Source organism: Chionomys nivalis, chromosome 5 (assembly GCF_950005125.1).
Source record: "Chionomys nivalis chromosome 5, mChiNiv1.1, whole genome shotgun sequence".
In the NCBI taxonomy this organism is placed as follows: domain Eukaryota; kingdom Metazoa; phylum Chordata; class Mammalia; order Rodentia; family Cricetidae; genus Chionomys; species Chionomys nivalis.
The window spans coordinates 69,127,693-69,140,790 of NC_080090.1; the positions used below are offsets into that span (position 1 = coordinate 69,127,693).

Here is a 13,098-nt window from a genome sequence, read left to right on the forward strand (position 1 = left end):
CACTTTACAAAAATAACAAATTAAAACTCCTTTTGTCTGGGAGGAGTGTGAAATCCTCTGAAGTCATTGGCTTTAATCTGAAGAGTTACACGGGCAAACATGAGGATCCGCCTAATAAAATCTACAGAAGATCAAACCTGATGGCCTGCTATTCTCCACACCCAACCTCTTTGAAACGACAACCAGAAAATTTGTGTTTGTGTGCATGCACTCGTGTGTGTGTGTGTGTGGTTAATGCATCATTCCATACACTGTGCCAAGTCACACAGGACAAAATGACAAGTCTTTTTTTTTTTTCAAGAAAAATCTCCTTCTTTGTGAAAGGTCAGTAGGTAGCATAACTGGTTTAAACCGGAGTCTTGGCCAAGGACCAGGAGTCTGTAACAACTTTGCCCAAAGCAGAGATTTGCCCGTTCAGATCACCAGCACCTTGCCCCCCATGGAGGCACCAGGACACACACAAATATGAAAGCGAGAGGAGCTTTGGACATGTCTCCACCCACACAAACTACTTGGATGCACTGCAGGTTCCGCACCCATATCCCAGTGGACCAGCTGCCTTGCCTATCTTGGAGAACTTGGCGGTGTGAAACACAGAAGAAGGGTTCTTGGTGTTCTCTACGATGTCTTGCCCCTTAGTGCCTATTCCTCTCTGGCCTTCCTGATGGGCACCAGCTCTCATCCAGTATCATGAACTCTCAATTACACTTAGCTTCTCATGGGGTGAGCAAAAGTGGGGAAGACGAGGGGTTCTGGAGTGGGGCTGGCATGAGCTGGGACTCCGTGATAGCCACGGCTCCCCGAGAAAGAAGGGCAATGTTTGTGCGGTTAGACACTGTTTTCCTGGCTCCTCTGCCTTGCTGGGCAGTGCTGCCGGCCATTTGGCCATCTGCCCCTTTAGCATTGGACTTTATTTATGGGAAGATTCAACAAGGTCAGAAAGTTAATGAAAAACCTCTCCCTGTCTAAAAGCAAGCCCCAAATAGCCCCTGCACAGGGCTGTGCCAGGTGTTCAGTTCCCACGTTTCCAGAGCAGTGTGAAACTCGTCAGTCCATGTGCTCGGCCCTGGGATGTTAAAGTTACTTGGCATGCAGGAAGCCATTATTCAAGGCTGTGAGTTTCCAGCAGAAAGAACAAACGATGTCTAATCCCTAATCTCAGTCCTTGAAGAAAGGAGGCTGTGGAAAAGACAGGAAGTAAACACAATTTTGGTTCAGCATGCTGAAGGCTAGGTAGAAGGTAAACAGGGACCACGGGAGATTGGCCGTAGCTTCCTTCCTTAATGGTGAGCTACCTCATGGACACCGAGTGCAGACATTCTATGAGAAGGTGAAATGATTCAATATGAGACCACACTGAGGTGATTATTACTCATCCTTTATGACTTGGAAATCCCAGAAATGCTTTGCGGAAGAGGTTGGAGGAGCTGGGGGTGGGGGAGGTCAGTAGCTAAATTCCTGCTCGAATGGCTGAAGTGTGAGATGATGTCTCTGAAGGAGATAGATGCTTGACAGCCGTGACTGAAAGCAAACTCCAAAGACCGAGCGTGAGGCGCTGCTGCTAACACGTGAAAGGAGCTTCCAGCCCGCTCCCTGGGGCTGCGGCTTTCGGGGAACCAGCTGGGAATTCTCTGAGACCCAGGAAGTACACCCCATGGCAGCTGAGTCCACTCATCCCTGATACCAACAGTTCCAGGCTGTACTCTACTTTAAAGGAGAATTCTTTTCTGTTTCCTTCAGAAAGAACAGTGGTCTTTTCATTATGGTATGCCCAGGCTTGGTACCTGATAGGGTACCTAAGAAATTCATTTGCTGAACGATCAAGCAATGTCTACCTTTGGTGATGTCTTTGGCAATGACATAAACTTGAGTGATTTCATTCATTCCTTTGTTCATTCATACATTCACTTGTTCCCTTATGAAAATAAACCAGGACTGTATGAACGGAAAGAGTGAAGGCGCTCAGGGTTTGAAACTTAAAAATTGAAAAAAAAAAACCCTCTTTTTTTCTAGACTAAATTCTCATGAGCCCTTTAATTTATAGGAAGCAAAACACCTAATCTTTTGTTTATTACTCTGCCTAACAGAGCATGCACTAGCTGCTCAAATAATGTCTGTGGAACTGGTAGCTTTTGAGTTAGAAAATTTAGCCACGCACTTTACACAACCTAAGGCTGAGTGTGCCGGTGAAATCTCTGGCCCCATCTGATTTTGCTTAAAGGATGATTAATTCAACAAAATTAACCAACAAGGAATTGATGGCAGGATTAGGAACAGGGCTTCTCGATTGTTCCGCAGACTCCCCACCTTGGAATTTTGCTCTGCATTGCCTGAGATCTACCAGCCATGGCTGACTGGGCATTTCACAGGACAGGGGTGGCTGGTGTTCACGACTTCCTCTTTCTTGTGACCTGGTAAGGGACAAATGCCACTTAAGAGGCCGTGAAGCTGACAGAGCAGGTGGCAAAGCTGGAGTCAGGGTAGACCTTTGCACTCTTGCTGAAAATACCTCAAAGTGTGGTCCCAAATTTGTGCCACATTTCAGTGAAGAGAATATGGAGGTGCCAGGTCCTGCTCTTTTAGTCTCTACCGCAGTAGTGCTCCTTCTCTGGAGCCCCTTTAACTGCCTTGCACCCCAACACTCCAGTTCTCTCATCATTTCTACTAAGATGCTAAAGCAATCATTTACAGGGAGCAATTCAGCTCCCCAGAGTTGGCCTCAGTGTTCACACCCTGTTTACATTTCCTCTAGATTTATCATTCGAATTAAGGAAATAGTTCATGATTTTTAGCAATCCACATGCAATCCCCTATAGATGGATACCTGTAACTAAAACCCTTTGACTGGTAGTTTTAAAGGGAAACCTACAGTCAAGCTGTTTTCCTAGCACTCCTCTGAGGGTTGTTCCGGGGAGCTCACATCGTAATTACTCACATCTGGGCTGCCGCTGCCTGGAGCATCCTCTACCACCCACTGGCAGCTATGCACCTGGGCAGCACTGGCTGGTTCTGTGTCCACAGCAGGGGCTGGGCTAGCATTCCCTCCCAGCACTTCTTGATCCCCAGAGACCTCATTCCTCTCCACAGAACAGAGGGGATTAGAACTTAACGCGGCATCTTCTTGCAGCGTGACTGCCGCGGCATGCACGGCCTCACCTCCTGCATGGGTGGTCTCCTGCGTGGAAACCATGGCTGGCGGCACCTTCTCAGTGGGCTCTGGAGCCTCAGGCGGCTCCCCTAAGGGACCCAGACAACTGGTGTCCTCAGGGAGCCCCCCATCAGTGGACTGAGAGGTAGGGATGCTCGCCTCTGGCAATGTCCCCAAGTCTATTCCAGGACCTTCAACTTCCGAAGGAGTAGGATGGGCCCCCTTCTCTCGGACTTCACTTTCTTCACGGTTGTCCTGCTGCATGGCAGCTGTCTGGCTGTCTTCTTCTTTTTCATTTTCTGGGGGAACAGGTATCCCCTCGTGCGTATCGTTTTCCATCACGGGGGCAGACTCCACGGACACGGTCACAGTCAACAACTCTTTCAGCTCCTTCAAGGACCCTGGAGTGGTGATGGACTCTGGCCTTTCACAGATTGGCTCTTCATCTCTAAGGGTCTCCCCACCTTCTGCCTCCGATGCGTGTGAGCTGAGGGGTCCTGCTGTATCCTCCACAGTGAGATCACTCCCCGCAGAGCTCACCACACTGGACACAGTCACCTGTTCATCCCCACCTGAAGGAGGACTGGACTCAGGGATGGGAGTACTTTCTTCTCCAGCCAGTGAGTCAGGCACAGCAGGCTGCTGCTTCTTTTCCTCTGGCTCCTGGAACACTTCATTGTCTGGAGCTCCTGGGGGCACGGCAGACACTCTTCTGGCTGGACTGGCCTGGTTAGACCCCATGGAGGTTTTGAGATCTGTCAGGCTAGATACACTTTCACTGGGCAAGGCCATGTTGTCTTCAAATAAATTGTGTTTCTTCAAGATAGCCGCCTCTGTTATCACTGGGAGAGACCAAAGAGCAAGGCATGGCATTAACACTCTGCCAAGCTAACACAGATGTTCTGATTTTACCCGGAAGTCAACGTTCCTGCCAGCTCCTCTGACTCTCCAAATTCTCAGCTTCATGACCCAGCTTAGGACAAACCTGTAGTGAGATTTTGTTTGTGTTTTAACAAATAAAGCTTGCCTGAAGATCAGAGTGCAGAGCTAAGTCACTAGAGACCAGGCAGTGGTGGCACACATCTTTAATCCCAGTGTTTGGGAGTCACACACCTTTAATCTCAGCACTAGGGAGATAGAGATAAGAGCAATATGGCTGGGTGGAAAGAGGAATATAAAGGGGAAGAGAGAGGAACTCTGGAGTCTGAGGTTTGGTGGAGACACAGTGCAGTCTAGGCAGTCTTCGGTGTGAGCATTACTTGAGGTAAAAGGTCTCTCTAGTGGCTGGCTGCCTTGCTTCTCTGATCTCTGAGCTTTTACCTCTTAATATCTGACTCTGGGTTTTTATTAAGAGCAAACCAACCTCTTCCAGGTAGCCTTTCCTGATGATCAAAACCTGCAAACTTCCCAGACTCCGAATCTTGGTAGCATTCATTCACAAATTTCTTCAACCAAGAAACCCTTGCTAGGTACCTAATCTGAGGCCAGCATTAATTCAGGAGAATAAAATAAAGTCTTGGCTTTCTAAGGGCTCAAAGTCTATATATAAGAGTCCCATTTACATGAGTGTCACCAGCTGCTAAGATGGGTAGTTAGTTTGGAACTCCACTATGACAGGGGCAGACTTCCTTATTTTGTCTGATTATATAGTGGGTATTCAGTACTAAGTGTACAGCTGAGAGAGTCTGTTTGGCCTGGAGTGTTTAAAATGAGCATTTATATGCACCTATCTCGGTCTCAAAGACATGGAGAGGAACCAAGAAAGTAACAACAGTAACAATAGTGCCTGACCATTTGCCCACAGACCTCTGTGCAAGGTTGTAGTGTCCACCAATGGCACCTCTAAGAGGGTGTCACTCGTGGTAGAGACAGAATGGCTAAGGGCAGTGAGCATATTTTTTCAGTAGCCAGCATTTGTGTCTGCTCTGACAGATGGCATCTCACAGCAGGTTTCAGGCAGAGGAGAGATTGTGGAGAAGAGGAATCTCCTTCCAGCTTACTCAGACATGTCTGCGGCAGGCTGTTCATGACCTTTGTGCAGACTCCATGTCAACACCTTTGTCTTCCTCATCTGGGACCCCCTGTGATTAGCTACTGTGACCTGAGCCTTGTGCTAGCCCAGTTCTCTTGTTGGAGGAGGTGTTTTAGTAATGAACACTAAATAAGTTTCACTCCCACAGACAGATGGCAGTCTCCTCCAAAGTATTTTCAATGTATAGCTATTCACAGTGTAATCCTAGACTGGGCCCCATTGTCCAGCGCAGCGGATGCCAGCCTCCTAAAGAGGCTCTCAGAGTGCCAAGCCATTGTCCTGTGTCTCTGGCTGAGTGGAGGGGAGGAATGTGCTGACAGAGCAATTGTTGGGCCCTGATGCTGGAGTCACCTCTGTTCAGCTGTGAAAGTCTTTTGCTGTTCTGACACAGAGTGGCAAAGACAGATCAGGACGGACCCTCAGTTCAGTCCCACTAAGCCCTGATTTCTTTCTTCTTCAGCGATAAAGCCTGAACTTGCAGAATTCACGCTTGCATTGAAAGGGGACTGGGCACACAGTGCACACCTCGAGGACGCACAGTTGAGGTTGGTCCTTCCTTCCTGCCTGTCCTTGCTGTCCCCCTGTGCAGCTCTTCCTCATTCTCACCTTACAGCCTCCCTGAGTTATTTCAGGAGTGTTTCCCATTGAGCATCCCCTCCAGGGCAGGACAAGTCATCTTTACCTTTCAGGGTTTCGTCAAGGAGGATCTGATACAAAATCTCTTCATAGACGTTCTCAACATGGATCATATTGGTATGATCTGCGAAGATGAACTGCTCGTATTTCTGAAGCTCCTGGAGAGTGAGAGATAAAAGGACGAAGAAGAAAAGATATTAATATCAGAGGAGCGCAACGCCAAGTCACAGTGAAATTCCATCTCACGCTATCAGAATGGCAAAAAAAGTCAAATGCTGGTGAGGGTGTGGAGAAAAGGGGAACCTCACACATGGCTGGTAGGTATGGGAGCTCGGTGAAGCATTATTTACATTAGTATGGACTTCCTGGGAAAGCTAAAATTAGAACTACCATGTATCCAGCTATCACTCCAAGACATGGAACCAACCTACATGCCTATCAACACATGAATGAATAAAGAAAATTGATGTGGGGTTCCCCTCTATATGCTGTAAGTATGCTTTATTTCCATTGGTTAATAAAGAATCTGCTTCTGCCTATAGCATAGCAGATTAAAGTCAGGTGGGAAATCTGAACAGAAATATATAGAGAGAGTAGGCAGAGTCAGGGAGAAACCATGTAGCTACCCAAGAAGCAAGAGGTAACAAGCTACGAGTCTTGTGGTAAAATATAAAATAATAGAAATGGGTTAATTTAAGACATAAGAGTCTGAGACCTTGGCCAAACAGTGTTGTAATTAATATAGCTTTTACGTGATTATTTGGGTCTGGGTGGCTGGGAAACTAAAGTGCAGTCTCCATCTACAAAATGGTGCCCACCATCTGAGGCATGGATCCATATAAGAGGGCTTGTAGACCCACAAAAACAGGAGCCAAGCATAGCTTCTTAGTAGCAGCACCCCCCCCCCAGACTGGCTCTGTTTGCTAGCCACAAGCAGAGGTGCAGCTTCTTCTTTAAGAGATAGCTTCCTGGTCCAAACTGGCAATATGACTGGCCCTGGCTCTTTCAGGAGGTCCCACTATAGAGCATTTAAGTGGAGTTTGTGAGCAGAGTGCCACAAGTTGCTTAATGGTGACATAGACCCACTGTGTCCCTGGAGCTGGGACAGTGAGAATGGCTTGCAGAGGCAGTGAATATACCTCCACTATGTTGGACAGGGTAGAGCCAACAGGCAAAGCTTCAGCATTAGTCTGAGCCACGACTGCTTACCATTAAAAAAAAATTCTCCTGATTAGAAAGGATTACAGATACATAATATGGCAGATTTAGAAAAAAAAGAACTCTGAATGGGTCACAGTGTTGGATAAATGTACATGGGCTTATGAGAAAGAAGAAAGAGTACAAAAAGTCATAGATTAAAGGAGTAAAGATAAAAAAATAAATATTAAAAGGTAATAGAGTAAAAAAAAGTAAGCCATGGAAAGATGGAATATAAACAGAGAGTCTGGATTATGCATTTTATTGTGCTTTCTTTGAATTTTTTGACTGCAGGGAGACATTTGATTTTGAGGGCTGCTAAGTTAAACCAACATATACATTTTAAAATTATCTTGACTTCAAAATTTGAGCCTAATAATATGTTACTTTGGAGAAGAGGTTCTGCTTTTGTTTCCACAGAAGATGAGAACCTATGGATTCCTTCCAGAATAATGTGGTTTGATGAAACAAGAACTCCCTAAAAGGTCTTCATGAAACCTAAAAATACTTTGCCCAACAAACAGCAAGAAGCAGTTTGGAGAAAACAATGCACAGATCCCCCAAATGATTGTTTATAAATGTTTGTTTTCATTTAGAGGGGGATATGATATAGAGATACATACTTTGCATTGGTATGAATCTTAGTCTATTGATGCAAATTTAAGGTTGATTTTTGTTACACTGTGTATATGTATTTCTGCTCTTGTTTAAGGTATTGTATTTGTACAGCTTATTTAAAATATAATATATAATTAAGAAATATGGATTAATAGATAGTCATATATAATAGTCAAACCATAGTTATGTTAGTTAGGTTTTCCAGATATACAGGAATATATTTCAGATGGTATTCTTCAAACCTTTCAAAGACCTACAGAATACAGCATTTAAAATGTTTTAAGAGCCGGGCGGTGGTGGCGCACGCCTTTAATCCCAGCACTCGGGAGGCAGAGGCAGGTGGATCTCTGTGAGTTCGAGACCAGCCTGGTCTACAAGAGCTAGTTCCAGGACAGGCTCCGAAACCACAGAGAAACCCTGTCTCAAAAAACTAAAAAAAAGTTTTAAGAACTTAGACTTTTCTCAACAATGAGATACATCTGTTCCTGAGAGCACCAATTTACTTTAGAGATAATGGGCACTGAAGAAATTCCTTATGGAGTTTGCTGTCATTGTGGCAAGATTAGCCATTTGGGCAAGAAACTGCTATTTCTTAGACTGCTTGACAGTATGTTGTGTAAACTGGACATGAAGGAACCCACAGGAAAAGGACCAGTGAACTTTGCCAGACTGAAAAAGGTGGGATAGTACTTAGGATTCCTGCTTCACAGAAGAAATTGCCAGACATTCTTCAGGACACAGAAGAAAGCAACTGATGAATTTTGCCAATACAAGGCAGAACAGATCATCAAATCTCCTGCTTCATTGAAAAGTCTGCTGAATATTATGGGCCTGTAGGCTGAAGATGGATATCCCAATGTTACATAAGAAGTCTGAGTGACTATTCAGGCAGCAAGATATCTCTGTCAATTCTAGAACTTTAAAAGTTGCTAACAGTGCACTTCCTGTTTAATTAGGTAATATTATATCCTTCTGGAGTCTTTGAAGAGTTGACAACAGATAGTCATAGTTTTCTTTAGTTATAATAAAAGATAAATTAGATATGATGTTAAAACTAAAACCTTCCTTTATATTTAGACAAAAAAGGGGAGGTGATGTAGAATTCCCCTCTATATACTATGAATATGTTTTAATGGTTAATAGAGAAGCTACTTCAGCAGGGCAGAATTAAGCCAGGTAGGAAATCCAAACAGAAATAGAGAGAGAGAGTAGGTAGAGTCAGGGAGAAAACACGTAGCTGCTTTAGGAGGTAGATGCCATGTAGCTGCCCAAGAAGCAAGAGATAACAAACCACAAGCTTTGTGGTAAAATATAGAATAATAGAAACAAGTTAATTTAAGATATAAGAGCTAACTTATACACCCGAGTCATTGGCAAAACAGTGTTGTAATTAATATAGTTGTTATATGATTATTTGGGTCTGGGAAGCTGGGAAATTAAAGCGCAATCTCCGTCTACAGAAAATGTGGTAGATACTCAATAAGTGGAAGTATGTCATATGCTGGAAAATGGATCAAGTGGAGATAAGTGAAATTTTCAGACCCATAAAGACAAGTATCACCTATTTTCTCTCACATACAGAATCCAAATTTAGGAAAAATCCTAAAAAAAAGACATAAGAGCCGAAGGAAGACTATTTGGAAAGAAGATTGCAGGAGAGAAGAGTAGGGACAAGGGAGGATGATGGTGTGCAAGTAGCTAAGATGCATTATGATCACAGATGAAAAGAAAAAGAAAACCATTATTTTTATAATTATTGTCTAATACTGATAACAGAAATTTACAAGATGCTTATTTTCAAGAGACAAGGAAATGTTGACTCCCACTTAACACCTCCTTGTAGAAGAGCAGGGGGACAGCAACTGGTCCTGACGGTTAAAGATGCTGAGATAACAATGCAGCCAATGTCTTCTCTTTGCCTGTGGCCTATGTGCTAAGCACCTTGCACTGTTAACTGTGGTAAGGGGGCACTCAGTCACTGATCATCCCCATCCTTTTCTGTGCACAGGGAATACATCCTTTGTACTTTAAATGGGAAAATAGCAGGGTTTTGTGTGTGTGTGTGTGTGTGTTTTCAGTTGTCTCAAGGCATTGTTTACATTAGTTTAGACCTTCTTGGAAAACCTAAAATTAGAACTACCACAGAATTACGTAGGTACCACATCCTCTTTTTCGTTATAATAACCAAAGTTTCCATCTTCATTTTTTTTATCTGATGCAAACAGTACTTTATCAAAGTAAAAGTTACATGCAGTAAAATGTAGAATTTAAAAGTGTAGCTAGATGACTTTAACTATAAATATATTCATGTGATCATAACCCAGGTCCTCTTCTAGCCCACACCCCTCCAAGAGATAAAGCACAGTCTAACATCTGTTGAGTTTTGGTTTGAGTTTTGCATATAAACAAAACCATGTATTGGCTTGTGTTTGCTTTTAAAATTTTTCTACTTTGCTGCATGGGTCAGCAGCTCATTCCTCTTTATTGATAAACATCATTCACTATATAGATAAGTTGGAATTGTTCATCCATACTCATTTGACATTGTGATTTGAATAAGAATGGCTCCCAAATGGTATAGGAAGTCCTTCTGTCTATGTATCACTTTTATTGGTTAATGAATAAATCTGTTTCAGCAGAATAGGGCAAGCTGGAGTTTCAAGCAAATAGAGGAGGAGAGAGTAGTCGTAGGTGGAGTCAGCGAGAAGCCATGTAGTTGCCGCAGGGGACAGATGATTGTGTTGGAGCCTGCTGGTAGGCTATGACCTCGTGGTGGTGCACAGATTAATGGAGATGGGTTTGTTTAAGATATAAGAGTAAGCCAGAAATACACTTAAGCTATTGGCCAGACAGTATTGCAAATAATATAGTTTCTGTGTGATTATTTCATGGTCTGGGCAGCTGGGAATGAACAAGTGGCTTTTACCTATACCCATAGGGTCATATATTTGAATGCTTAATCACCAGGATTGGCACCATTTGATAAGAATTAGGAAGTGTGGCCTTCTTAGAGGAAGTGTGACATTTGGGGTTAGGCTTTTGAGGTTTTAAAAGTCTACACCAGGCCCAGTCTCTGTCTGTGTGTGTATGTCTCTTGGTCTCTGTCTGTGTCTGTCTCTCTATCTCTCTGCCTATGGATAAGGAGGTAGCTCTCAAATACTTCCTCAGCACCATGCTGGCCTATATGTTGCCATGTTCCCTGCCATGGTGATAACAGACTAAACCTCTGAAACTGTAAGCAATCCCCCAATTACACGCTTTCTTTTATAAATTGCTTTGGTCATGGTGTCTCGTCACAGCAATAGGACAATGACTAAGACACTGAGTTTTTAATTAATGAACATTTGTGTGTACATTTTATTCTGTATGGGCGACTTAAGAACCAGTTCATCTTAGGTAGACACCTAGAAATAAGATGTAGATATATGTTCAACATCATTAGCACAGAAGCCCCTTTCTAGTTGAGAACCTAAGGATTCTGTTTTCCTCATCACCTGGCACTGATGGTCTCCAATTCCAAGACAGCTCAGATATGATACAAAATCCCTTGACTTTCCCAGTCTCCCAAAGGCTTCCAAATGCCTTGTTACCAGCATGAAGACCAAGCAGGGGTAAATAAATAAATGCCAGAGATGAATTCAGTGATCCAGGCACTTGATAGTGCTGAAGAGAGGGGCTCCCCTTAGGGAACCAAGGACTTGGCAAAGGGAGTTGATGTCTTTTGGTCTGATGGCAGCTTTCACCGCTGAGACATGGGGGTGGCTGTGGGCCTGGATTTTAGGGTTCCACCAATGCAAGGCAATAGGGCTCATTTTTGTCCACCTGAGAAGAAAGGTGGAAGACTGAGGTGACACAAACATCAGTGATCTCTAGAGCTGTAACAGACGGAAGAGGCACTGCCCAGGAAACACTGCTCATGGGAGCCTGGGTAAGCAGCACGCCACTCTGAACCTGTCTTTACTTCTATCACATGAGGAGTGTAAGTTCAGGCCTCAGCACCCCTTGTCCCTCACTCCCCTGTCACTCATCCACTGGCACCAAGAGTAACTCTGGGGAGTCCCCTAAAGAACCAAGCTCAGCTAGGGATACTGCTACCTTCCCCAGAAGCTGCTTCCCTGTGCAGCCACTGTAGTGTTCTCACATAGCATCTGTGTACCTGGCATCTGCCTCTATACTGTGAACTCCAGGGCAGCAGGGACAGTAACCTGGATCATATACTGTACATGCCACAGTACCTGGATCATGTTTCACACATTTTGGGGGTATGTTTGATGAATAAATAGAAAACATATTTTCATCTAGTTAAATAATTTTGTGGGAAGGGAACATAGGCATATTTTATGTTTCTGGGATGTGTCTAATTTTACAATGCACATCTTCCATGATGACACAATTGAACTGGATCAGATGCTTAATTTTCTGGATCAATATGGAATATTGACATCAAAATTTGGAGGGTGGTTAAGAAAAGGAAAATGCCACCATAGGCAATCCTAATGCACAGCTAGGGTAGAGTGGAATGTCACAGATCTAGGAAACTGCTACTGGAAGAACTAAGAAAAGCTCACTTAGGAAAATAAGGACTTCTATGAAGCCTCTACTATATCTACCTATAAACCTGGGGTTCCCAAAAGCTCTGACACTGATACAATGCCCTATATCACTGAAAACGCAGGGCCACAGGCTCTTTTGAAAGCAATCTCTCTCAGCTAAAAATGGCAAGATCTGTGGCTGGGGGGAATAGCTCATTGGATGAAGCATCATTTTGTCTTATATTTAGGTCCCCATCACCCACATAAAAGCAGGGGGAGGAGGCGGGGCATTGGACTGCCTGTAAACCTAGTGCTGGGGAAGCAGAGACAGGGTTCCTAGGCCAAGTTGGCTACATGGACTTGCTGATTGGCAAGCTCCAGGTTCAGTGAGATGGAGGAAGACATTCTGTGTCAGTCTTTGGCCTATACACACACAAGGCATACATACCTGAAAAGAAACCCACACTTGCAAAAACGCATGTATATCACACACACACACACACACACACACACACAGACACCATGCATACAGCTGCAGAAACCAAACAAAACACCTGCAAGAGGGGCATAAATTGAGCACATTTCAGTCCTCTCATGTTAAGAAACAGAGGGCCAGAAAGAAGGGGAGCCTCCTCCCATTCCCTCTCATGAAGAAGGTAGTGGTTAGATACGCTCCACACTTTCCTTGGGAGGGAAAATACATAGTAAGCAGCATCTCTGTGTGAAGAGACATTCTGAGGTAGATTAGTAATCCCTCAGGCTACTATCATCCATCACATATGGCCAGGGCACCCACACAGACCAATTCCTTTCTCCTTTGCTTCTCTCAGATCCTTTCCACCAAAGAAATACTCCAGGAATAAATACAAGACTGACTATGCCAATGGTTATCTGAAGAAAAAAAAAACCAGCATTTATAGACTAGGAAAACAATC

General features: G+C 44.0%; 1 protein-coding gene across 1 annotated transcript in view; it reads right to left on the reverse strand.

Moving 5' to 3' along the window:
• Positions 1 to 1,987: 1,987 nt before the first annotated feature.
• Positions 1,988 to 13,098, reverse strand: part of Niban1 (niban apoptosis regulator 1) — a 148,008-nt gene continuing 136,897 nt past the window's right edge. Inside the window, exons 13-14 of the mRNA XM_057770625.1 lie at positions 5,863 to 5,974; positions 1,988 to 3,990 (exon numbers count right to left, since the gene is read on the reverse strand). Of these exons, the coding sequence (XP_057626608.1) occupies positions 2,885 to 3,990; positions 5,863 to 5,974 (1,218 nt within the window). The 3' untranslated portion in view covers positions 1,988 to 2,884. The remainder of the gene's footprint in view (positions 3,991 to 5,862; positions 5,975 to 13,098) is intronic.